This window comes from Bufo gargarizans, chromosome 1 (genome assembly GCF_014858855.1).
Source record: "Bufo gargarizans isolate SCDJY-AF-19 chromosome 1, ASM1485885v1, whole genome shotgun sequence".
NCBI lineage: Eukaryota > Metazoa > Chordata > Amphibia > Anura > Bufonidae > Bufo > Bufo gargarizans.
The window spans coordinates 312,588,481-312,615,763 of record NC_058080.1 but is presented as its reverse complement, the minus strand read 5'-3'; the positions used below and the strand labels follow the sequence as shown (position 1 = coordinate 312,615,763).

The window sequence follows — 27,283 nt, the reverse complement described above, 5'->3', positions numbered from 1 at the left end:
CCCGCTTCCAATAAATGACCTGTATAATTTTGTTGCAAATCACCACAATTTTTCCGCAGATTGCATTGTTTATGCAGCATAAAAGATGGTCGATTATCGGCAGCACATTGCCCTGTGTAATCAGGAAGGAATGGGTGAGGAACAATCACGGTAGCCATTACCATATAATTTGCATCAGCCAGTGTAATAGGCAGATACAAACGAATGCTGACTGATGCGCTCATCGTCGATTGGCGCTCGTCCTGCCTACTCTGAAGGTCCTTTTACAGGATCGGGGCAATTGTCGGAGAGGATTATTCCTACAAGTGATCATTCCCGATAATTGCCCAATGTGAACTTGCCTCTGATCACCAAGAGAACGAGCAAACACTCGGTCATCAGGTGATCACATCTTTTATGTGGCACACAAAATTATTGTTTGCCAGCAGTACTTTTTTGTTCACACAGGCAAACAGCAAGGGGATCGCAGTAGATGATTGCTGCATGTGAATGCAATTATCACCTCTGGTCACAATCTGGTAATTATCGGCATTAGCAAGCGTAAAAGGGCCTTGAGATGCATAGGTAATACAAAGTGCAAAAAAACAATCAGGTCAGGTTTACGGACCAGAGAAGACTCAGTCTACCTTACATCTTTAAAGGAGTGTGGAAACATTAAAAATGCATGCTCTCATTATGTAAATCATCCCAGTACCATCCTAACAGATGCTGACATTTTGCTCTAGTCAGCTAGGGACAAACCTTTTATTCACACACACACACCACATATGGTTTCTAACTGATGCTCCCGTCTAGTTTAAATTTTTTTATGAACAAAGCCTGTCTGATGAAACTTTGCATCCAAATACATTACAGCTAGATCTTGGTTGGAATGCACTATTACAGTTAGCCGTAATTATGGAAAATGATTACCGTAAAAGATTTACCCATTTTATGTATTTTCAATTAGGAAATGATCAATAAAATGGTTGTGCCATGAAATCACCTTATCCCCCTATCCACCCCTCAGTGGGGGTCCAAGTGCTCTGATATCTTCTGCTGTCCTACAGAGAGTAAATGGAGCAGCTGTGTGCATGCTCGCCCCGCCACTCCATTTATGTGGGAGCTAGACCCCCATGGATTAGATGCTTGTTTGGTATCCTGTGGGTTGGGGATACAGATGGAGCAGTTGTAAACTTGAGTGTAATATATCACAACAGCCATTGAAAAGTCAACCAAAAGTTTCTTGCCACAGTTTACATAACTCATCGAGAATCAACCATACAGCACTGCTGTATTTGTAAGTTAAGTTTGTGATTTCTGTAGCACAAGTGGTTTATTGTATTAATTCAATGTCCAGTGTAAAATGTAAGCATTTCATTCACAGAATAAAGGCTGCTATAACTGCTGCTTGATCTGTAGATGGAGAGGATTGATTTCCCTGCAATATCGTTATTCTTAAGGAAGCAAGGATCATACGAATAATGAAATTATTAGACTACTATTAGACTACGCAACGCAGCTCCAAACCTACAACACACAAGCACTGCATGTGAAGACATTTAGTAACCAACGTTAACATTCTGAGCTTGAAGGCTATGAACACTTCCAGGGAAAAATTTGGGGCTAAAAGTTATTTTTTCAATTGGCTCTATTAAACATTTTCAGCGTTTATTTTGTAGGGTTAAAAGGGCTTCTGTCACCCCACTAAACTTTTTTTTTTTTTGCTTACTTATAATCCCTACACTGCGATTTATGCCTACATAATCTAATTAATCATTTTGGTCCAGTAGATTTTGTTTAAAACATGCTTTTAAAATATGCCAATTACCTTGCTACCAGCAAGTAGGGCGGCTACTTGCTGGTAGCAGCCGCATCCTCCGATCCTAAAGACGCCCCCCTCTGCATGTTGATTGACAGGGCCAGGGAACGGAATCGTTCTCTGCTGGCCCTGCCTGTTTGCATTCAAAATCTGGCGCCTGCGCCGCAGCCGTTCCAGTCTTCAATTGGCGCAGGCGCACTGAGAGGCGGCCGCTCCATCCTCAATGCGCCTGTGCAGATGACGTCACATCTACACCCGGCGCAGGCGCATTGAGGATGGAGCAGCCGAGCGAGCGGCCGCCTCTCAGTGAGCCTGCGCCGATTGAAGACAGGTATGGCCGCGGCGCAGGCGCCAGATTTTGAATGCAAACAGGCAGGGCCAGCAGAGAACGATTCCGTTCCCTGGCCCTGTCAATCAACATGCGGAGGGGGCGTCTTTAGGATCGGAGGATGCGGCTGCTACCAGCTGGTAGCAAGGTAATTTACATATTTTAAAAGCACGTTTTAAACAAAATCTATTGGACCAAAATGATTAATTAGATTATGTAGGCATAAATCGCAGTGTAGGGATTATAAGTAAACAAAAAAATAAATAAAGGTTTAGTGGGGTGACCGAAGCCCTTCAAGTTGTAGCTCATCTCATGACACTTAGTTTTACACTGTCCTGTCATGATGCTGTTCTGACAGCTCATGTGAAGCTTTTATCTCAGAATTCTGACAGCTCATAAAAACTAATTTATAACATATTGTTATCAGTTTGATAAGAATTTAGCTATAATGAATGTTTATGAGCTGTCAAGATTTCAGAGAAAAGGACTTCAGATGAGCTGTCAGAACAGCAACATGACGGGACCCAGTGTAAAACAGATTTGACAGTCTGTAGATAGGCTGAAACTTAACCCTGTAGGACAAAAACTTCTGACAATTTTTCATAAAGACCAGCTAAAAAAAAAATCCCCCAAAAGTGTTTGTAGCCTTTAAAGGGAACCTGTTACCAGGATTTTGGGTATAGAGCTGAGGACATGGGTCGCTAGATGGCCGCTAGCACATCAGCAATACCCAGTCCCCGTAGCTCTGTGTGCTTTTATTGTGTAAAAAAAACCAGATTTGATACATATGCAAATTAACATAAAAGAGTCATATCTTACTTGTGTGACCAGAGAAGAGTCATATTTTCAAGCTCTGACTCATCTCAGGTTAATTTGCATACGCATCAAATCAGTTTTTATACACAATAAAAGCACACAGAGCTATGGGGACTGGGTATTGCGGATGTGCTAGTGGCCATCTAGCAACCCATGTCCGCAGCTCTATACCCAAAATCCCGGTGACAGGTTCCCTTTAAAGACCTTTTCTACAGGGCAAAACCCAACTGAACAATCATTGCCTGGTATAAACATGTGTGGTGATCAAATTATAATTTGCCCATTTGTTGCTGATTTTGTCTTTTATGCTGACAATCATGTTTGTCACTGGTGCACAACCTCGTGTAAACTGGTATCTGCCTGTTGCTTGTAAGAGAGGGTAAAACAGCGCACAAACAACTGCATCTATGAAAAACTTGCGATCACTGTATAATATAAGGGAAAGTAAATAAGTGCCAACGACTTTCTATACTGTCGATCAACGCTAGTTTAAAAAGAACAAAGGGAACTTAGCCAGCACACTGAACATGTGAACAAGCTGTTGGAAAGAATATCATGATCTAAAACACATATTTACCTTATCGTTATATACATTTTATGTATTTTTCATATCAAGAAGTAAATGAATCTATGATGAGTGTAGGAATATTTCCCAGACTTACAAACACACGATTTAGATGCGGAAATTCATACCATCAGTGATTCTATTGTATTGTTTGGGTGTTTTCATGGTTGAAATGATGATTACTTTTGCTATATACAATAAAAAGCTCAGCTTATGGTAACAGGCCTTACTCTGAACAGGACTGTTAGATGCATACATAGAATACTGCCAAAAATTACAATCCAAAACTGTAAAAAAATGTGTGTTAAATGGTACATGTCTTTCACCACAAGGGAATACTAGGTCATTTGCAAGCTATCCTGAAGAACGCTGTAACATTTTGGAAGAACCCAAAGATTAAATATCATGTCCATTGGATCCTTCTTTTTTTTCTTAACTTATAATCGATTTTGTGCTGCCTTCTCAAGGTAATAAACATTGACCAAATGGCGTTTTAGATGCTTTGTATATTCTTCGGCTTTCTTGAAGGCACGATCACAAAAAATGCATACAAAAGTTTCATTAGAGATGCTGGTGGACCCAGAAGGCACTTCAAGAAGAGGCTGAGTTTCTAGAGTCTCTTGAGGAGACTGTAAACCATTTAAACCAGAGTCATCACTCCTTTCTGAAATACTGTCACTGATTTCACTGCCTTCATGGCTATGGATTCCTTCATCCTCCTCAATGTCCACAGGTTCATGGCTCATAGCCTCACATGATGCATGTACAGTTTCTTTAGGATCACAATCGGTTACAGTTTCTTTAGGATCACAATCGGTTACAGTTTCTTTAGGATCACAATCGGTTACAGTTTCTTTAGGATCACAATCGGTTACAGTTTCTTTAGGATCACAATCGGTTACAGTTTCTTTAGGATCACAATCGGTTACAGTTTCTTTAGGATCACAATCGGTTACAGTTTCTTTAGGATCACAATCGGTTACAGTTTCTTTTGGATCACAATCGGTTACAGTTTCTTTTGGATCACAATCGGTTACAGTTTCTTTTGGATCACAATCGGTTACAGTTTCTGGAATCATTGTAGGGAGTAATTGTTCTGCTTCACTTGGGTTTGGTTGCTCCAGATCTTCACTCTCTTCTGAACTACTATTATTTGAGGCAGCATCATTTACATTTTCAGATTCCTCACTTGCAGAGTCAGTGCAATGCAAGACACTCTCCTCGTGACAACAGGCTGCTTCAGGAATGGATTCAGATTTTTCTGCTGGAGAACATATGGTTGAGGGCTGCATATCAGTTGCTCTTTGAGTCTCTAAAACGGGTTCATCAGTAACTGTGCTGATTACAGGCTCCAGCTCATTATCTTTATTTACATCAGAGTCCATCTCCGAGGAAAACTGATCGGACTCCGGTGTTATTTCTATGGTGGCCGAACTGAGAATGCTGGGTTCAGATACCTGACTAACTGGGCTCTCTTCTGTGTTAATTTCCTCATTCAGGTTGCTGCCATCTATAACTGGTGTGATATCTGGGACATCTTCCTGTGCAGGCTCTGTAACAGATTCAAGACAATTTTCTGCTGGTGGTACTTCATTGTTCTGGTCTACAGGGGTCTTTAACGTCATGGCCTCAGAATCCTTATCAGTTGATGACTTGCTAGTTTTAGTTTTTGAAATAACAGATTTGGGTGATAAAGCAGTCTTCTTGTGTTTATTTTTTATTGGTTTCTTGTGGTCAGTTTTCTTCACAGCAACTTTCCGTTTCTCAGATTTATCAGCCCGGATTGGTTTTCTAGGAACCTCATGGTTATGTTTACTTTTCGCTGACAACCTCCTCTTCTTTGCATTGGTATTTTGGGTCTGTTTTGTCTTAAGTGGCTTTTCAGCTATCACATTCGACTTCCTTTTAGCACATTTACCTTTCACAAGGGTTGTATCTTCTGCTTTTGAAGAAGTGGGCTTGTGGCTTCTTGTGGTGATCTGATCAACAGGAGGACTGGCAGCTTGCGTAACCTTTACACATTTTTCCTTATCTGCTTTAGGTTTTTCTTCAGTTTTCTTTTCTGGAAGCTCATTTTTAACATCAGAGTTTTCATTTTCTTCCTGTTTATTTAAATTGACGTCTGAACTTGCTGCATCTCCTTTTTTTGTCCTCAGTTTGACTTTGGACACATCCATCGTGATGTCAGCACACCCGAAGTGTCTAGACTTTATGTGATACTGCAAATTACACTTCTTTGATGCAGCATAATCACAAACAGGGCACAGGAATTGTCTTGGATTAACATGCAACTCCACATGTTTCTTGAAGTTGCTGCGGTCGGCAGTTTTGTAGTTGCAGTGTGGACATGTCAAAGGCTTTGGTCCATTGTGGACTTGTCTGGCATGTCGTGTCACTTCATGTTGATTTGATGCAACGTAACTGCATTGCTCACATTTAAATGGCTTTTCACCTAAATAAACAGAAATTATTTATTAAGATAAAGAAAATACAGTATCAAAAAAATATGACTCAAACACATTAAATATTACACATTCTACTTTACAGCCAGGGCTATACAGGTGACAGGACAACAGTTTCCCGATTATATCTATGGGTGCCTGTGGCAGGCTTTTCCACAAATCAACCCTGATTTTGTTTACTTTCTTCCAACAATTGTATCTGAGACAACTTAAAAAAAAAATTAAAAAAAATCAGCGAGTAGTCATTCTGCTCTGGGAATATTAGAAACTTCCAATGTTCACAGAGATGCCACTACATAAAGCAGTTTGCCATACACATATAGCCACAGCCTAAAGTAAAAAAAAACAAAAAAACAAGGAATAAAAAGGCATAACAAAAAAGTAGATTATCTAAAATAACATGCAAATATCACAGCAATAAAAATATCCATACCCAGCTGCTCCAATGAAGGCATTGTTAAGAAAAGAAATAAATTCACTATTAAAAGACAGTCTGAAGACACAGTAATCATAATTATACATATTTTGTAAGCAGTAAAAAGTACAATGTTCAGCACAGAAATGTACACTGTATCTGAACCATGGCTGTGCAGTCGGTAGATAAATGCTCCGACTCCTCAGTTTTTGGTACTTCCGACTCCTCTGTGTTTAATATGCAAATGTATTTTATACATTCCTTGAAGGAAAGAAAGGCAACATACATGTCATTACCACAGAACTACTGGCTAGGAAGCCAACAATCTACTGCATTGAACAGTTTAAGCAAAAGACAAACACCAAGTTCTTCTAAGCTCTTATAGCAGAGAGGTAGTTGGGCAGAAGCTGCTGCCTTCTCCTTTGTGTGCTGATCTTCTGCTGATGATAGGACAGTAGGAGGATCCAGGAAGGGGCATTTATTCTAAAACATAATTTCCCTAGTAGAATCCACTAGACAGCAGTTTTTCAAATGGTTTACAGCTTCAGTCTTGAACTATTAACTATCCATTCCCTTCACTTATACAAGTGTCTAGTCCTGCAAAAAATATATTTACTTAAGTCAACAGTGAGAGGCTAGGTTAACCATGGGCGTTGCGTTCCCTGTAACAGCGGAACACAACACAATGGAAAGTATAAGTATTGCGTGCCATATAGTAAAGCATATGCAAAGCATGCCTCTTCATGGTCACTTAACGTGTTCGTTTTGCAGTAACGTGATCACTGCATGCATTGGCCTTTATTCTTACAGTAGAGAAGTAATTAATTATAATTTTTTGTGAATTGGGACATTTAAACTTGCTTTTTTTTAAATTTTATTCCAATTTAAAATTTTGTAGGAGTCGACTCAGACTCCACAGCCCTGATCTGAACGACCTGAAGCCAAAAGCTACGCAGCCACAGTGACTGTGGTCAGGATTGCTGAGTTGTAGTGATCTCATAGAAATGAATGGGATCGCTGTAGCAGTTGCAAAACACACAGACATGGCTGGATGTCTTGCAACTGTCGCGGCCATGCATTTCTATGGGATCACTGCTATTCAGTGATCCTGGCCACGACCAGTGTCGCCATGTAGCCCTAGCCTAAAGGAGGAAACAAGTAGGGGAACCATAACTTACAAAACATGTAGGCTCTTAACCACCTCCGGACCGCCTAACGCGCCGATGCGTCCGGAAGGTGGTTGCTTTTCTCCTCCTGGACGCATCGGCGCGTCATCTCGCGAGACGCGAGATTTCCTGTGAACGCGCGCACACAGGCGCGCGCGCTCACAGGAACGGAAGGTAAGCGAGTGGATCTCCAGCCTGCCAGCGGCGATCGCTCGCTGGCAGGCTGGAGATCCGAATTTTTTAACCCCTAACAGGTATATTAGACGCTGTTTTCATAACAGCGTCTAATATACCTCCTACCTGGTCCTCTGGTGGTCCCTTTTGTTAGGATCGACCACCAGAGGACTCAGGTAGGTCAGTACAGTCCCACCAAACACCACACTACACCCCCCCCCCCCCCCCCCGGTCACTTATTAACCCCTTATAAACCCCTGATCACCCCATATAAACTCCCTGATCACCCCCCTGTCATTGATCACCGCCCTGTCATTGATCACCGCCCTGTCATTGATCACCCCCCTGTCAGGCTCCATTCAGACGTCCGCATGATTTTTACGGATCCGATCCATGTATCCATGGATCCGTAAAAATCATGCGGACGTCTGAATGGAGCCTTACAGGGGGGTGATCAATGACAGGCGGGTGATCACCCATATACACTCCCTGATCACCCCCTGTCATTGATCACCGCCCTGTCAGGCTCCATTCAGACGTCCGCATGATTTTTACGGATCCGATCCATGTATCCATGGATCCGTAAAAATCATGCGGACGTCTGAATGGAGCCTTACAGGGGGGTGATCACCCATATACACTCCCTGATCACCCCCTGTCATTGATCACCCCCCTGTCAGGCTCCATTCAGACGTCCGCATGATTTTTACGGATCCGATCCATGGATCCATGGATCCGTAAAAATCATGCGGACGTCTGAATGGAGCCTTACAGGGGGGGTGATCAGTGACAGGGGGGTGATCACCCTGATTACCCTGATCACCCCCTGTCATTGATAACCCCCCTGTAAGGCTCCATTCAGACGTCCGCATGCGTTCTGTGGATCCGATCCATGTATCCATGGATCCGTAAAAAATCATGCGGATGTCTGAATGGAGCCTTACAGGGGGGGTGATCAGTGACAGGGGGGTGATCACCCTGATTACCCTGATCACCCCCTGTCATTGATAACCCCCCTGTAAGGCTCCATTCAGACGTCCGCATGCGTTCTGTGGATCCGATCCATGTATCCATGGATCCGTAAAAAATCATGCGGATGTCTGAATGGAACCTTACAGGGGGGGTGATCATTGACAGGGGGGTGATGACCCTGATCACCCCCTGTCATTGATAACCGCCCTGTAAGGCTCCATTCAGACGTCCGCATGCGTTCTGTGGATCCGATCCATGTATCCATGGATCCGTAAAAAATCATGCGGATGTCTGAATGGAGCCTTACAGGGGGGTGATCAGTGACAGGGGGGTGATCACCCTGATTACCCTGATCACCCCCTGTCATTGATAACCCCCCTGTAAGGCTCCATTCAGACGTCCGCATGCGTTTTGTGGATCCGATCCATGTATCCATGGATCCGTAAAAAATCATGCGGATGTCTGAATGGAGCCTTACAGGGGGGGTGATCAGTGACAGGGGGGTGATCACCCTGATTACCCTGATCACCCCCTGTCATTGATAACCCCCCTGTAAGGCTCCATTCAGACGTCTGCATGCGTTCTGTGGATCCGATCCATGTATCCATGGATCCGTAAAAAATCATGCGGATGTCTGAATGGAGCCTTACAGGGGGGGTGATCAGTGACAGGGGGGTGATCACCCTGATTACCCTGATCACCCCCTGTCATTGATAACCCCCCTGTAAGGCTCCATTCAGACGTCCGCATGCGTTCTGTGGATCCGATCCATGTATCCATGGATCCGTAAAAAATCATGCGGATGTCTGAATGGAGCCTTACAGGGGGGTGATCAGTGACAGGGGGGTGATCACCCTGATTACCCTGATCACCCCCTGTCATTGATAACCCCCCTGTAAGGCTCCATTCAGACGTCCGCATGCGTTTTGTGGATCCGATCCATGTATCCATGGATCCGTAAAAAATCATGCGGATGTCTGAATGGAGCCTTACAGGGGGGGTGATCAGTGACAGGGGGGTGATCACCCTGATTACCCTGATCACCCCCTGTCATTGATAACCCCCCTGTAAGGCTCCATTCAGACGTCCGCATGCGTTCTGTGGATCCGATCCATGTATCCATGGATCCGTAAAAATCATGCGGACGTCTGAATGGAGCCTTACAGGGGGGGTGATCAGTGACAGGGGGGTGATTACCCTGATCACCCCCTGTCATTGATAACCCCCCTGTAAGGCTCCATTCAGACGTCCGCATGCGTTTTGTGGATCCGATCCATGTATCCATGGATCCGTAAAAAAATCATGCGGATGTCTGAATGGAGCCTTACAGGGGGGGGTGATCAATGACAGGGGGTGATCAGGGAGTCTATATGGGTGATCACCCCCCTGTCATTGATCACCCCCCTGTCATTGATCACTCCCCCCCTGGTAAGGCTCCATTCAGCCATTTTTTTTGGCACAAGTTAGCGGAAATTTTTTGTTTGTTTTTGTTTTCGTTTTTTCTTACTAAGTCTCATATTCCACTAACTTGTGTCAAAAAATAAAATCTCACATGGACGCACCATACCCCTCACGGAATCCAAATGCGTAAACATTTTTAGACATTTATATTCCAGACTTCTCACGCTTTAGGGCCCCTAAAAAGCCAGGGCAGTATAAATACCCCACATGTGACCCCATTTCGGAAAGAAGACACCCCAAGGTATTCCGTGAGGGGCATATTGAGTCCATGAAAGATTGAAATTTTTGTCCTAAGTTAGCGGAAAGTGAGACTTTGTGAGAAAAAAAACAAAAAAAATCAATATCCGCTAACTTATGCAAAAAAAAAAAAAAATTCTAGGAACTCGCCAGGCCCCTCATTGAATACCTCGGGGTGTCTTCTTTCCAAAGTGGGGTCACATGTGGGGTATTTATACTGCCCTGGCTTTTTAGGGGCCCGAAAGTGTGAGAAGAAGTCTGGGATCCAAATGTCTAAAAATGCCCTCCTAAAAGGAATTTTGGCCCCTTTGCGCATCTAGGCTGCAAAAAAGTGTCACACATCTGGTATCGCCGTACTCAGGAGAAGTTGGGGAATGTGTTTTGGGGTGTCATTTTACATATACCCATGCTGGGTGAGAAAAGTATCTTGGTCAAATGCCAACTTTGTATAAAAAAAATGGGAAAAGTTGTCTTTTGCCAAGATATTTCTCTCACCCAGCATGGGTATATGTAAAATGACCCCCCAAAACACATTCCCCAACTTCTCCTGAGTACGGCGATACCAGATGTGTGACACTTTTTTGCAGCCAAGGTGGGCAAAGGGGCACCTTTCAGATTTCGCAGGCCATTTTTTACACATTTTGATTTCAAGGTACTTCTTACACATTTGGGCCCCTAAATTGCCAGGGCAGTATAACTACGCCACAAGTGACCCCATTTTGGAAAGAAGACACCCCAAGGTATTCCGTGGGGGGCACGGCGAGTTCCTAGAATTTTTTATTTTTTGTCACAATTTAGCGGAAAATGATGATTTTTCTTTTTTTTTTCTTTTTTCCTTACAAAGTCTCATATTCCACTAACTTGCGACAAAAAATAAAAAATTCTAGGAACTCGCAGTGCCCCTCACGGAATACCTTGGGGTGTCTTCTTTCCAAAATGGGGTCACTTGTGGCGTAGTTATACTGCCCTGGCAATTTAGGGGCCCAAATATGTGAGAAGAACTTTGCAATCAAAATGTGTAAAAAATGCCCTGCAAAATCCGAAAGGTGCACTTTGGAATATGTGCCCCTTTGCCCACCTTGGCAGCAAAAAAGTGTGACACATCTGGTATCGCCGTACTCAGGAGAAGTTGGGCAATGTGTTTTGGGGTGTCATTTTACATATACCCATGCTGGGTGAGAAAAATATCTTGGTCAAATGCCAACTTTGTATAAAAAAATTGGAAAAGTTGTCTTTTGCCAAGATATTTCTCTCACCCAGCATGGGTATATGTAAAATGACAGCCCAAAACACATTCCCCAACTTCTCCTGAGTACGGCGATACCAGATGTGTGACACTTTTTTGATGCCAAGGTGGGCAAAGGGGCACATATTCCAAAGTGCACCTTTCGGATTTCACCGGTCATTTTTTACAGATTTTGATTGCAAAGTACTTCTCACACATTTGGGCCCCTAAATTGCCAGGGCAGTATAACTACGCCACAAGTGACCCCATTTTGGAAAGAAGACACCCCATGGTATTCCGTGAGGGGCATGGCGAGTTCCTAGAATTTTTTATTTTTTGTCGCAAGTTAGTGGAATATGAGACTTTGTAAGGAAAAAAGAGAAAAAAAAAAAAATCATCATTTTCCGCTAACTTGTGACAAAAAATAAAAAATTCTAGGAACTCGCAGTGCCCCTCACGGAATACCTTAGGGTGTCTTCTTTCCAAAATGGGGTCACTTGTGGCGTAGTTATACTGCCCTGGCAATTTAGGGGCCCAAATGTGTGAGAAGAACTTTGCAATCAAAATGTGTAAAAAATGCCCTGCAAAATCCGAAAGGTGCACTTTGGAATATGTGCCCCTTTGCCCACCTTGGCAGCAAAAAAGTGTGACACATCTGCTATCGCCGTACTCAGGAGAAGTTGGGCAATGTGTTTTGGGGTGTCATTTTACATATACCCATGCTGGGTGAGAAAAATATCTTGGTCAAATGCCAACTTTGTATAAAAAAATGGGAAAAGTTGTCTTTTGCCAAGATATTTCTCTCACCCAGCATGGGTATATGTAAAATGACACCCCAAAACACATTCCCCAACTTCTCCTGAGTACGGCGATACCACATGTGTGACACTTTTTTGCTGCCAAGGTGGGCAAAGGGGCGCATATTCCAAAGTGCACCTTTCAGATTTCACCGGTCATTTCTTACACATTTTGATTGCAAAGTTCTTCTCACACATTTGGGCCCCTAAATTGCCAGGGCAGTATAACTACGCCACAAGTGACCCCATTTTGGAAAGAAGACACCCCAAGGTATTCTGTGAGGGGCATGGTGAGTTCCTAGAATTTTTTATTTTTTGTCGCAAGTTAGTGGAATATGAGACTTTGTAAGAAAAAAAAAAAAAAAAAAAAATCATCATCATTTTCCGCTAACTTGTGACAAAAAATAAAAAGTTCTATGAACTCACTATGCCCATCAGCGAATACCTTAGGGTGTCTACTTTCCGAAATGGGGTCATTTGTGGGGTTTTTCTACTGTTTGGGCATTGTAGAACCTCAGGAAACATGACAGGTGCTCAGAAAATCAGAGCCGTTTCAAAAAGCGGAAATTCACATTTTTGTACCATAGTTTGTAAATGCTATAACTTTTACCCAAACCATTTTTTTTTTGCCCAAACATTTTTTTTTTATCAAAGACATGTAGAACTATAAATTTAGCGAAAAATTTATATATGGATGTCGTTTTTTTTGCAAAATTTCACAGCTGAAAGTGAAAAATGTCATTTTTTTGCAAAAAAATCGTTACATTTTGATTAATAACAAAAAAAGTAAAAATGTCAGCAGCAATAAAATACCACCAAATGAAAGCTCCATTAGTGAGAAGAAAAGGAGGTAAAATTCATTTGGGTGGTAAGTTGCATGACCGAGCGATAAACGGTGAAAGTAGTGTAGTGCCGAAGTGTAAAAAGTGGCCTGGTCATGAAGGGGGTTTCACCTAGCGGGGCTGAAGTGGTTAAAGGGGTTGTCAGAGTTCTGAAAAAAATATATATAGCACTGTAAATCTGATGGGCAAAAATATATAACTAAGCTAAGCAAATTTCATGCAAAAAAAATATATATATTTCCTAATTTCCCTGGTTCTTTTCTGACCCTTGTTTACATGCAATAACAACAACAACCTCTGCCCCTCCCCCTGCTCTGCTAAGGGAGTGGCTACAAGAGCTGCCCTGAGTGACATGTCTGCCTGCTGGGAGAATCAGCAGCATGTTGTACGTGTAGGACTACAAGTCCCAGCTGTTTGATGACACTGCTAAGGGAGTGGCTACAAGAGCTGCCCTGAGCGACATGTCTGCCTGCTGGGAGACTCTGCAGAATGTTGTATGTGTAGGACTACAAGTCCCAGCTGTATAATGACACTGCTAAGGGAGTGGCTACAAGAGCTGCCCTGAGTGACATGTCTGCCTGCTGGGAGAATCAGCAGCATGTTGTACGTGTAGGACTACAAGTCCCAGCTGTTTGATGACACTGCTAAGGGAGTGGCTACAAGAGCTGCCCTGAGCGACATGTCTGCCTGCTGGGAGACTCTGCAGCATGTTGTATGTGTAGGACTACAAGTCCCAGCTGTATAATGACACTGCTAAGGGAGTGGATACAAGAGCTGCTCTGAGTGCTGGGAGAATCAACAGCATGTTGTATGTGTAGAACTAAAAGTCCCACCTGTATAATGACACTGCTAATACACACAGGATCTTCCCCCTACCTTCTTGCTTTTCTAGTCTGTCAGCTCCTGTGCCCAGAATTGTCACTGCCTGCAGCTACCCAGTCTGTGCAGCTGAAGGGGTTAAGAATCCTAGGAGAGAGCAGACAGCCCGGCAGTGAAGGGGGGCGTGGCCAGCACAGTGACGTCTCATTTACAGGATTGTGCAACAAACTTTATTAGAGCAGGGAGAGAAGCTGACATCAGAGGTCATGTGACCCTCAGTCAAATCTGATGAACCAGGTAAAGTTGTTATATTTGCCTTGTTAGGAACATAGAAAGAACCAAAAAATAACTCAGACAACCCCTTTAAACCTGATAAGATGTACATGTTCTTCTCATGTATACTGAAGCTGCACTAGAAATACGGGATCAGGGAACCTACATGTACAGTATAATTTGATGCAGATAACAATATTCAACATATTCTGCCACCGTACAATGGAAGTGGCCAAGCATGCCCTTTAACTTTGACTCCCAGTTCCTTATACTTCTGAGGTGGTTTGGTAAGTGAAGTAATTGTGCTTTTGTATTGAAGAGTAAAATCTGGAATTATGGCATGGGTCTTAAGTGGGGAAAATTGGCTTCTACCTCACAGTTTTTTTTTTTGCCTTTCTCTGGATTAACTTGCAGGATAACAGGCTGAACTGGACGGACAAATGTCTTTTTTCGGCCTTATAAACTATGTTACTAAATAATAGGAATGGCACAACAGAGTCATAAGAAGAGATGCTCCAGAACTGTTATTTTATGGAAAATGCAATTAACTGCTAAAACAGGTGAGGTGGCAGGTTTGCTTTAATATATTTTAAAAACTTTATTGAACTGTATAACCTTTTAGATGCTATTTACAGCACTATCTGAGGTGTTAAACTGCCAGAAATTTGTGTTCTTAGTGCCTGCTGTACAACCGATGGTGCAGGCCCAGCATCTAGGCCATGCCATCACCTTGATGTATTATTATGGCACAGAGTATTAAAGATGGGGAAAAAACAGCAATACATAAAAATGTTGTGGCATTAATTTTTGGGCATAATACAACTTTATTCTCTGGGTCAGTAAGATTACAGTGATACCAAATATATATAATTTTTTTTTTACGTTTTACCTCTTTTGCACAATAAAACACTTTTTGGTAAAAAAAAATAAAAAATAGTTGCCTTCCAAGACCCATAGATTTTTTTTGTTTTTGTTCCTGAAAGACTTGATTTTTGCAGTATGGCTTCTACTTTTCATTTTGGGATATATAACACATTTTGATCACTTTTTATTTAGTCTTTTGTGAAATAAATAAAAAATAAAAAAAGGAATTCTAACAGTTTTTTTTTTTATGGTGTTCAATGTACAGATTATAATTTTTTTACCCATTTACTACTAATCCCACAAGGGGACTTTAATAGGTAATCACTTCTATAATACATTTGTACTGCTAATGCAGTACAAATGTATTATACTGTCAGTGCTATGCCAACAGTCACCAGAGAGGCACAGCCTGCTAGAAATATATACTGCAAGCAGGCCTGGGCCTTCATTAGGTCTGCCATGGAAAAACATCGGCACACTACAATCTTATTTGTGGGTTGCTGATAGGAGACAGAGGGAGTTGCCTCCCTCTAAAATACTTAGATGCAGGGGTCACTATTGACTGTGTCATCTAAAGGCTGGGCCCCCGCTCTATGGGAGACTTGTGCCGTAAAAAGGCGTATAGGCGGCTGTTAAGGGGTTATGATGATATAGTGTTACTCGCTCCCTAGCATGCCCTCTCCCGTGTGGTTTCATCACAACGTCAGCAGTGACCAGGACTACAGGAAGAAGGTCCCCGGCTCTGTAGCAAATCCCTACTGTGAATTTGCACAGCATTCAGTAGTCAGATGCAGTATATCAATGAGTCTGAGCTCCAGAGCCATCACAGCGCTGAGCATTGACTTGCTCCTCAAAGCGCGGTAATAGTACAGCGCTGGGCAAGTTGGTGTTAAAAGTATTAAAAAGCATAGTCTACAATGTTATGTTATTCATAATAGAATGAAACTGAAAAAGTATACCTCAACTGTATGCCCCACATGTGCTGTGAGTCTCACTGAATTTGTAACCCTCACATGCACCTTCCTTCATATACTCACCGTCAGCACACCCATGCAATGAAACTATTACCGGCTGTAAGTAATGTTACGACCTGTACTTCTCCCTGCTAACAGATGAATGTAAAGGGAGCATACAGCATTTTCACTCACTTTACTGCATGATGTATCCAGTTCCTGTTCACCAGTTCACAGGTGTGGTAGGATAAACTCATAGTGGTTTAGTACAGACCTGCTTGAATAAGTCATCTCCAAATATACATGCCAACATGCACATGGAAAATCCACTGTGCAAAAATGCCTTTAAAGTGTCACTGTACGTTGGAAAAACTTCACATGTTATAGTGACATGGCAACAATTTTAACTGGTGAGGGTCTGATCGCTAGAACAAGGAAAGAGAAGTCTTCACAATAGTGCTCTCTCCTCGCTGCTGGAGACTGTCTCACTAGAACGCCTAGAAGTCTGTGTAAGGCTACTTTCACACTGGCGTTTTAGCTTTCCGTTTGAGAGATCCATTCAGGGCTCTCACAAATGGTCCAAAACAGATCAGTTTGCATTCTAATGCATTCTGAATGGAAAGGGATCCACTTAGAATGCATCAGTTCAGTCCCCATTCCACCGCTTGCAGCGGTTTTTTGTGTCCGTCTGATGAAACTGAGCAAAACGGATCCGTCCTGGCACACAATGTAAGTCAATGGGGACAGATCCATCTTGGCTATGTTAAAGATAATACAAACTGATCCATTCTGAAAGGATGCAGACAGATGTACTATCTGAACGGATCCGTCCATGACAGATCCTCACAAAACGCGAGTGTGAAAGTAGCCCATGTCCATGTCCTGCAGCGAGGAGAGAGGCAAGTCATTATGATATGTGTTAAAGATACACAAATAATAGTCATATCTGTAACCAACCTGAGTGAGTCCGCATGTGTCTGGTCAAATGAGTTTTTTGTGAGCTTGAATATGGACACATGACACACTGATAAGGTCGTTCACCTAAAAACAAAGGGGTATGGAATTTAGTTTTACATACAGTATACATGGATATAAAATAATGAAAAGTCTTTAAGAATTCAATGACATGATGCACATATAGAAACATGTACAAGGAGTAACCCCCCCCCCCCCCCCCCACCAAAAACACCTGTGCATAAATATACTGTAGGTCAGTCTGTTTGCTCTGAGCGAGCAAGGTCTTATTTCTTTTAAAGGGGTTTTCAGATTTTTTTTTTTACAATAAGCACAAAACAAAAAACCTTACTCTCAAATTAAATATCCTGCTGCTCCAGCCTGCAATGATAACATCATGTCCATCGTTCACATGGCCTCTGCTGCTAATCACTGGCCTCAGCAGTCAGGTAACATTCATATGCACAAGACCACGGAGGTCTGTGACTGGCTGCAGCTGTCAAGTGAACAATGACTCACCTGTGACTGCTGCAAGCTCAGGGGGGCTAGAAGAGGTGTGACATTTAAAAGGGGAGTATATTTTATTTTATACTGCCCCTCACTCTGTGCCTATTTTTAATTTTAATTTAATTTTTTAATCTTGGAAAACATATTAAAAGGGTGTTTTCAGTCTGTAAAATGGGAGAAACGGACAGGGGTGCAGGAACTGCAGGACTGTGGATAGGGGAGTTTTTTTAGTTTTTTCTTTATTGCCTGCAGGTTACGCCTATTAAGGTTGTCAGCTCATAAAAAAAACCTATTTAACCCTGCTTTATCCTATTGAGACATGAACTGTTCTGCTTATTATTAATCTGCATACCGGAGTTAATGGGGCAGGTCTGAAGTCTGCCAGCACTACACGTGCCCTATCTGCCCACTGTCCAATCACATTCATACCCTGAGGAGAAAGCCGCCCCTTTGTCATGGTTGTATGTGCTTTGCTTTATTACAGTATGTCCATTTACTTTGCAGAGGCTGTGTGAAGGTCAGGCGCATGAATGAAGGAGGTAATGAGGAGAGATTTACACTCTAGTTTATGTTCTCAGTATGCGAGATCACCTGCGTCTCTGCTCCGACTCCTCGTCAGCTCCTTCATTCCTGCTGGAGCAGTCAGAACATGGTCTATGAGCTCTGTGTAATGCGCAGGAACTTCCCCATCTCGGTGGGGAGAATATATCATCAGGGGAATATTTGGAGTCACATTTATCAAATGTCTCATGTCGTTTTATTCTTAACCCTAAGGTCGCATGCACACGACCGTGGTGTGTTTTGCGGTCCGCAAATCACGGATGGCGTCCGTGCGTGTTCCGCAATTTGCGGAACGGCCCGGACAGCCTTTACATATAACTGCCTATTCTTGTCCGCAAAGCGCGGACAAGAATAGGACACGTTATATTGTTTTTGCGGGGCCACGGAACAGAGCAACTGATGCGGACAGCACACGGAGTGCTGTCCCCATCTTTTGCGGCCCCATTGAAGTGCGGACCAAAACAACGGCCATGTGCATGAGGTCTAACACTAATCTAGAGAAGCTACTCCAGTTTTCCTACTCCACCCTCCTTCTGGAGTGAGATTGCGACTTAAAAAAAGGTCTCAATGATAAATCTGGAGTGAAAGTCATGAACATGGCTAACCAGTATAACCACGCATACTTTTTCACCAATATTTTAAAACTAGAGTGAGTGGTGTAGAAGTGCAAAGTTGCAAACTTTTTGAAGCCAGAATTGTGGAGTGAAGGCATGATAAATCAGGCCAGTGTCTCTGCTGCTAGAGACATACTTCATATAACAACCAGCAGTGCAGAGCAACTTAGCAGGAAGGGAGACCCCTAGTGGCCACAAGTTTATAGCATTTTTAGACGAGTACAACAGTATTTTTGTTAAATAAAAGGATTTACATTTTTGCCAGATAAACATAAGTTGTATGAAGGAACAGTGATTATTTAAAAGGTATATTTCCCATGGTGTGGTAAAGATCCAAACTGCATGTGTTTTGCATATTTGTTACAGATTTTACCACTCTGTCCTCACATGCAGTTGGTGCAGCTCTCTGCCATACCATAAGGGGTTTATTTACACACCACATGCCTGAAGCATGCAAGTATACAGCTAGGCTAGGTCTACACGATGACATTTGTCGCACCAATGTCGCGTGACAATTTTCATAATGGTAGTCTATGGTGTCGCACTGCAACATGAGACATGATGCGACTGCGACACGACAGATGGATTTTTCTGCGACTGTCGTGTCGCAGTGCAACACCATAGACTACCATTAAAAAAAATGTTGCGCGACACATGTTGCAGTGCAGTTGTGCCCTATGTTGTGTAGACCTAGCCTTACTACTTCATGTGAAATATTTAGAGGGCTTCTGTCAGCCCACTAAACCCTTTTTTTTTTCCCCCGTTAATAATAATCCCTACACTGCGAGCTCCCTGTACATATGCTAAATATTCATTTTCGTTCAGTAGATATTGTTAAAAATCAAGTTTTATAATATGTAAATTACCTTGCTACCTAGCAAGTAGGGAGGCTACTTGCTGGTAGCAGCCGCATCCTCCTCTCATCATGACGGCCCCTCCGCCGTTTGATTGACAGGGCTAGGGAACGTTCTCTGCTGGCCCTGTTCGAATTCAAAATATCGCGCCTGCGCCGTACCTTTCTTTAATCGGTGCAGGCGCACTGAGAGGCGGCCTCTCCATCCTCAATGCGCCTGCGCCGGGTGTAGATGTGACGTCATCGGCGCATTGAGGATGGAGCGGCCGCCTCTCAGTGCGCCTGCGCCGATGACGTCACATCCACACCCAGCGCAGGCGCATTGAGGATGGAGCGGCCGGGAGAGAGGCCGCCTCTCAGTGTGCCTGCACCGATTAAAGAAAGGTACGGCGCAGGCGCGATATTTTGAATTAGAACAGGGCCAGCAGAGAACGAACCCGTTCCCTGGCCCTGTCAATCAAACGGCGGAGGGGGCATCATGATGAGAGGAGGATGCAGCTGCTACCAGCAAGTAGCCGCCCTACTTGCTGGTAGCAAGGTAATTTACATATTATAAAACTTGAATGAATATTTAGCATATGTACAGGGAGCTTGCAGTGTAGGGATTAATATTAACGGGGGGAAAAAAAAAAGGGTTTAGTGGGCTGACAGAAGCCCTTTAAAGAGCCTCTGTCAGCGTGATCAACCCTATTAAACAGGCATTTTGCCTGGTAGGGTTGATCATGCTGATTAAATTGATATCTGTCTTAGGCCTCTTGCACATAACCGTACGGCTTTTTCAGTATTTTGCGGTCTGCAAAAAACGGATCCGGCAAAAATACGAATGACGTCTGTGTCCATTACGTTTTTTGCGTAATGAACAGCTGGCCCCTGATAGAACAGTACTATCCTTGTCTGTTATGCGGACAATAATAGGACATGTTCTATCTGAACGGAACAGGAAGGCATATGGAGTACCTTCTGTTTTTTGCAGATCCATTGAAATTAATGGTTCCATATACGGAACGCAAAAAACGGAACGGAAACTTAAAAAAAAAAAAAAAAACAACAACACACGTTCGTGTGCAAGAGGCCTCATTTACACAGTCAGTGTTCGGTCAGTGATTTTCATCAGCGATTCTGAGCCAAAACCAGGTTGAGGTCTAAACACAGAACAGGTGCAGATGTTTACCTTAAGGGCTATACGATCAATCGCTGCAGCAATACATTAGTTTTTATATTTATGCAAATTCCCTAGTTTGAGCACCAGAGGGCTGGTATTAGCGCTTGGAGCACAGCTACTCCCCTGTGCTCTGTACACTCCCCCTCCCTTTGATTGATAGGGCTAATAGTATTCTTTGCTCCCTGCACAACACTCTCTCCAGTCTCCAGAGGCTCCGCTGCCAATGATTGTAGGCTTGCCACAAGTAACAAAATCATGCATTCCATTAGAGCTAAAACACACCGACATGAATGACTCCATATAACATATTAACACTCGACCACCAGCGATTATTTGTGAGCCACAGCGCAGGCACAAGAAGACAGGGCCATTAGCTAGGAGCATAGAAGTAGCAGTGCTCCATGCCCTACTACCAGCCCGCTGGTGCTCAAACTAGGCAAAATGCATAAGGTTAGGGCTACACAATGCGACAGTCGCACAAAAATCCAACTTAGATGTCTATATGCCATAAATGTCTGATGGCTGGTAATATGGAAACAGCTCAGCTTGCTGCACTATGCCGTTTCCATAACGCTCATAGAAATTAAAGGGGTTGTCTCACTTCAGTAAGTGGCATTTATCATGTAGAAAGTTAATACAATCCACTTACTAATATATTGTTATTGTCCTTATTGCTTCCAGGGCTGGCTGGATTCAGTTTTCCATCACATTATACACTGCTCGTTTCAGTGTTTAAGACCACCCTGTAATCCAGCAGTGGTGGACATGTTTGCACACTATAGGTAAAATCACTGGCCTCTCTGGTGGCAGGGACAGTGGAAGTGCACAAAGGCTGGTGCATTTTCCTATATTGTGCAAGCACGACCACAACTGATGTATTACAGGGTGGCCATAACCATGGAAACAAGCAGTGTATATTGTGATGGAAAAATGAATACAGCCAGCAAAGGAAACAATATGGACAACCACAATACATTAGTCAGTGCCTTTTAGTAACTTTCTTTACATGATTTGCTGAAGTGAGACAACCCCTTTACTGGAAGTCATACAGACAGGATAGCACAATGAACTACACTGTTTCCATGTGTCTCAATTTAAGGAAACAAAGTAAGTCACTGTGCTATGCTTTTCACTTCTATGAGTTATGGAAATGGCATAGTGCAGCAAGCTCGACTGTTTCAATAATCCGAGTGGCCCTCTCCACTCACACAGACATGGCCAATGGCTCCGAAATTATTTGGGGGGCCAATGTTCTAGAGATAGTCGCAGGTCCTAGTGGCTGGATCCACATCAATCCCACATGGCATAAATGTTAAAGATGCTAATACAAGGGATTGTGTCATCAGAAAATTACATATTGGTTAAATCACATTGTATTTTAAACATTTTTGTTTTTTAGAATTTGTGGCGAATTTGGTTTTAATATTCCATGTCACTATTTATATATAAAAAAAATACCAAAATTTGTGCAGGTTTTTTTTTACTGACCACTAGGCCTAATATGTTTCTGTTCAGGTCACTTTTCAGTAGCCACTGCATTATCATTACAGGGAGGATTAAAATGACAGATATCACCTTTGTATAGGTAAGGCTACTTTCACACTCGCCTTTTGTGCGGATCCGTCATGGACGGATCAGTTCAGATAATACAACCGTCTACATCCGTGCAGAACGGATCCGTTTGGATTATCTGAAAGTTAATGGAGGACGGATCCGTTTTCTATTGTGCCAGTGAAAATGGATCCGTCCCCATTGACTTACATTGTGTGTCAGAACGGATCCGTTTGGCTCAGTTTCATCAGACAGACACTAAGAAGCTGCAAGCAGCGTTTTGGTGTCCGCCTCCAAAGCGGAATGGAGACTGAACTGATGCATTCTGAGCAGATCCTTTTCCATTCAGAATGCACTAGAATGCAAACGGATTGGATCTCACAAACGGAAAGCCAAAACGTCAGTGTGAAAGTAGACTAACACAGGATGCACCATTCACAATCGTGATATCACAGCTTATCTACTCCCTCCTGACCCCTGCACAGGTCTCAGAGCATGCCTAGAAAACACTCCCATAGAATTAAATGTGTCCCCTTTTGTTCATTGTGTCTATGACCCTTGCGGCTGCTCTCAAACAGGAAGGCTTGATATATTTTAGGTCTAGTGGATTTTTATTTATTTATTTTTAAATATTGAGAGGGACATGGAAAAAAAATAAAAAAAATAAAATGAAAACTAAAAATCAACAAAAATGCAAAAAAAAAAATTTATTTAACATAAAAACTTGATTTAAACAATAGGTCATTTTCCGATGACACATAGGAACGCTTAATAGCGATTATATGGCGGTGTGTATAGGTACCGCAGATTACCTGATGAACGAGTGAAACGCTCTTTTATCGGATAATCGGCCATTTGTGCGGACATACAAATCATCGTTCGCTGGCAGCATCTGCTGCCAGCAAACAGCGAGTCTGATGGCATTAACGATCACTCCTCCCCATACTGTGGAGAAGATCGCTACATGTAAATGTAGCTTTCTCCTCTGCTAATCAGGTTATTGTTAGGAAGGAATGCTTCCTATCAGACAATAGTCTGCTGTATCGTCCCGTGTAAAAGGACCTTTACTTTCTAACTATTTACAAACAGCATGCAGCAGACATCTTAAAGGGAACCTGTCACCGGGATTTGGGGTATAGAGCTGAGGATATGGGCTGCTAGATGGCCACTAGCACATCAACAATACCCAGTCCCCATAGCTCTGTGTGCCTTTATTGTGTATAAAATCCGATTTTATACATATTCAAATTAACCTGAGATGAGTCAGAGCTTGAAAATATGACTCTTCTCTGGTCACACAAGTAAGATATGACTCTTATGTTAATTTGCATATGTATCAAATCTTTTTTTTTTTTACACAATAAAAGCACACAGAGCTATGGGGACTGGGTATTGCGGATGTGCTAGCGGCCATCTAGCAACCCATGTCCTCAGCTCTATACCCCAAATCCCGGTGACAGGTTCCATTTAAAGGTATTATGTCACCAGAATTAACCCTATTAAACTGGCTGACGTTAGCGATCTGCTAATCTCAGCAGACCCTAACTATCCTATTCTTATGCTTATGGATGTCCCCGTTACTGTACAATTTTAACTTTTATTATAAGCCAGTTAGCCTCTAGGAGCGGGTGGTGGGGTGGGGGTTGCACCTGCTCCTAGAGACTCCGTTTGCCCACTTCTTTCAACGAATCAAATTAATTTGGCAAATATGTATATTTTATCTGTTGCCAAATTAATTTAATTTGTTGGTGATTAAGTGGTCATAAATATAATTATTATTGGTAGAACGTTTTTGTATAAAATATGTATTCTTCTAATGCCCCCTTGATCATTGGGTGCATCAGTGGCCAATCAGGCAAATACTTACCACATAGGAGGACCCAGCGACGTCACAGCTCGCTCCTCCCTCTTCTCTGTGATGTCGGCTGTCTGTGACATATTCAGCGCAGGCGCAGCGAGGAAGCCGGCAGCCAAACATCCTTCAGTGCCTCCGTTGAATACAGAACGGGACGGCGCAGGCGCGCGATTTCTCCGGCAGGAGGAGACCAACGCTTGCCTGGCCCTGTCAATCAAGTTTACATAGGCATTGAAAGAGGTGGGCAAACGGAGCCTCTAGGACCAGGTGCAACACCCCATGCTCCTAGAGGCTAATTAGCATATAATAAAAGTTAAAATTGTGAAGTAAAGGGGGCAACTATAAGCATAAGAATAGGCTAGTTAGGGTCTGCTGACATTAGCACATCGCTAACGTCAGCCAGTTTAATAGGGTTAATTTTGGTGACAGAAACCCTTTAACAATGGTGAGGAATTCAATCACCAAGTCCACTTGACAGCTGCAGAACTTAAACAGCAGAGTTATAACCATATAAAAGCCCTTTAAAACACCATAAGTTCCCAGAACTAAGGCAAGAGAAAGTAAATGGCATGAGCAAACGCTCACACTAAATGGCCCTTTACAGAGGCTGAGAATCCACCAGATAAATCGATAAAGATAATTCATAGAAATGCTCATTAGCGATTATCTGGTGGAGTTAAGGTGCCGCCGATTACCCAATAATCAAGCGAAATGCTCGTTCGGTGGGTAATTGGATCATTTGTGTAGCTATCTAAAAGGACCCTTTACATGGGCCAATTTTACAGGTGATGGTCAGGAAGGAAGAGTTCTTTTCTGGCAAACGCCTGCTTATCAGTGAATGAGACCATTGCATGATCTCCTCCACAGTATGGGGAGGAATGATCGCTAATGCCATCGCTCAACCTCATACAGAATCATCATTTGCTGGCAGCAGAGAGCGATTACACGGCAAAATCTGCTGCCAGCATTTAGGTGCCTACACAAATGATCCAATTACTCAAATGAGCGTTTCACTCGTTCGTTGGGTAATCTACAGCACCTTTACACCAGAAGATAATTGCTAACAAGTATTCCTATGAACGCTCATTAGCGATTATCTGGCGAATTCTCAGGCTGTGTAATGGGCCCTTTAATCATTGCAGCAGAGGCTGTGTAAACAACGAGTCAGCATGGGAGCGAGCGATGGCTCTAGCATTGACTCCTCCCCATACTGTGGAGATCACGGCAAATAAATGCAGCGCTCTCCTCTAATGACGAGCAGGCGCTTGCTGGGAAGGAATGCCATCAATAACACGCTAACAGCAATTACTCAATTTTAAAACATTACCTGTATGTGTTCTTATATGCTGAATATAGTTATTTTTGCGATCAGAAAAATAGGAGCACTGTGAGCAGGAATATACATTCCTTGGGAAATGGTTTCGGAGATGTTTCTTCCAGTGGTACTCACTAACTGTCGTATAGGTACATATGGTGCACTTGTAAACCCTCTCGTTGTCAGAAGCTTTGTCGTGGTGCTTTAAATGGGCCAAATAGTGATCAAATCGATTGGTGTTATAGCCACATCTGTCACATCGGATAGGTCCCATGGAAAAGTCCACTTCCTCAGGCGAACAAGAGCCTGAATCTTGCACATTTTTGTTAGAGTCATGATCAATGAACCTTTTAGCGCTATGGTCCTTAATGTGATGGACAAACTCTTCCTCAGATTCTGCCTTATACTGGCAAGGTCTGCACCTAAAAGGCTTGCTCTTTACACATTTTGCTATGTCTTCAGTTCTGGCAGGAGGGGTCTCCTCGGCTTTCTTTTCTGGGTCCACCTCCAAGCTAGTTTCTGGGGCGGTGGTTTCTTGGTAATTCAGTATCGGCTCTTGGACTTCCGAGGGCTCCACTACCATACTCTCAAAGATGCCTGGCTCATTCACTAGGTTTGACTCTTCTAACTCCATTCTTTCCCCTTCGCTGTCTGAAAAGCTATTTTCATACACAGTTGTCAGTTCAGCCATTTGTCTGTCCTCGTCTAAGGAATAATCACAGCAGCCACTATTGACCTCTCCAGTCAGAGCAACGTTTGCCAGCATGATGAGCCGAGGAGCTGCCATCTCTGCTTTGGAAAGGTCATGCAAGCCATACATGTCTCCGATGCCAAAGTTGACACTGTTACAAAACAAGTTGCTGCCACTAGGTTGGCTAACCATTTGTGTAGCCATGGTGAATGCTAAAAGGAAAAAAAGAAAAAATGTATGCATGAGAAAAGAAGCCCAACAGAAAAAAAACGTGTATATCACAAGCTGAAGATAAATTGTTCTATAGCTCATCAAGTTAAGGGCCAGTTCACATTGACGCTAGGCTTCTGCTTATCATTTCCACTGTTCTTCTCCATTACAGAAGCAGCACAGTGAAAAGGACATAAGTGCTCTATTCGTCAGAGGATGGACAGCAACGAAGCGCAACAATTTCCAATGACTATAATGGAGCCACCAGGGTAGACGTGACCATTACTTGACACTAAAGGTGTCAACATTACTTTTTTAAATCATCCTACAGCCATGGTTCCTGACCACAAGATTCTCTACAGAAGGATCAACAAACAAATGCAAACGTTCTCTTAATAATATATCATATTATTTCCCTCTGTCCAAATGAATACTACAGAGCCGTCCCAAAGAAGTGAATGGAAACCCCATACTTTTAATTACACTGCTCACCACTGCAATTGCTGCAGTGAGCAGGTAAGCAGAGCAGAGAAGGCAGTGCTTATAGAAGTGCTGCGTTCTCTCCAAACAGCTGATCTGGGGGGTGCTGGGAGTCAGACTCCCACCGATCCGATATTGATGACCTATGCTGAGGACAGGTCATCAATAGTAAAAAAATGGACATGCTCAATTATAGGAGTCTGTAACGGGGAACTAATGAAAGAGGCTCAAATGCACAAAAGGGGAGTATGAGAGAGAACAGCAATGCATGATGAGAGCAGTAGTCTGCAACTCATATGGGATCCTGCTTAAGACAGTCCCACTCAGTCTACAATCACACAAATATGAAAAACGCCCGTG

General features: G+C 42.9%; 1 protein-coding gene across 1 annotated transcript in view; it reads right to left on the bottom strand.

The window, feature by feature from the left end:
* Positions 1-3,101: 3,101 nt before the first annotated feature.
* The window catches only part of REST (RE1 silencing transcription factor), a 32,856-nt gene continuing 8,674 nt past the window's right edge, over positions 3,102-27,283 (bottom strand). The window contains exons 2-4 of the mRNA XM_044280022.1: positions 25,555-26,445; positions 17,128-17,211; positions 3,102-5,962 (exon numbers count right to left, since the gene is read on the bottom strand). Of these exons, the coding sequence (XP_044135957.1) occupies positions 3,948-5,962; positions 17,128-17,211; positions 25,555-26,437 (2,982 nt within the window). The 5' untranslated portion in view covers positions 26,438-26,445 and the 3' untranslated portion in view covers positions 3,102-3,947. The remainder of the gene's footprint in view (positions 5,963-17,127; positions 17,212-25,554; positions 26,446-27,283) is intronic.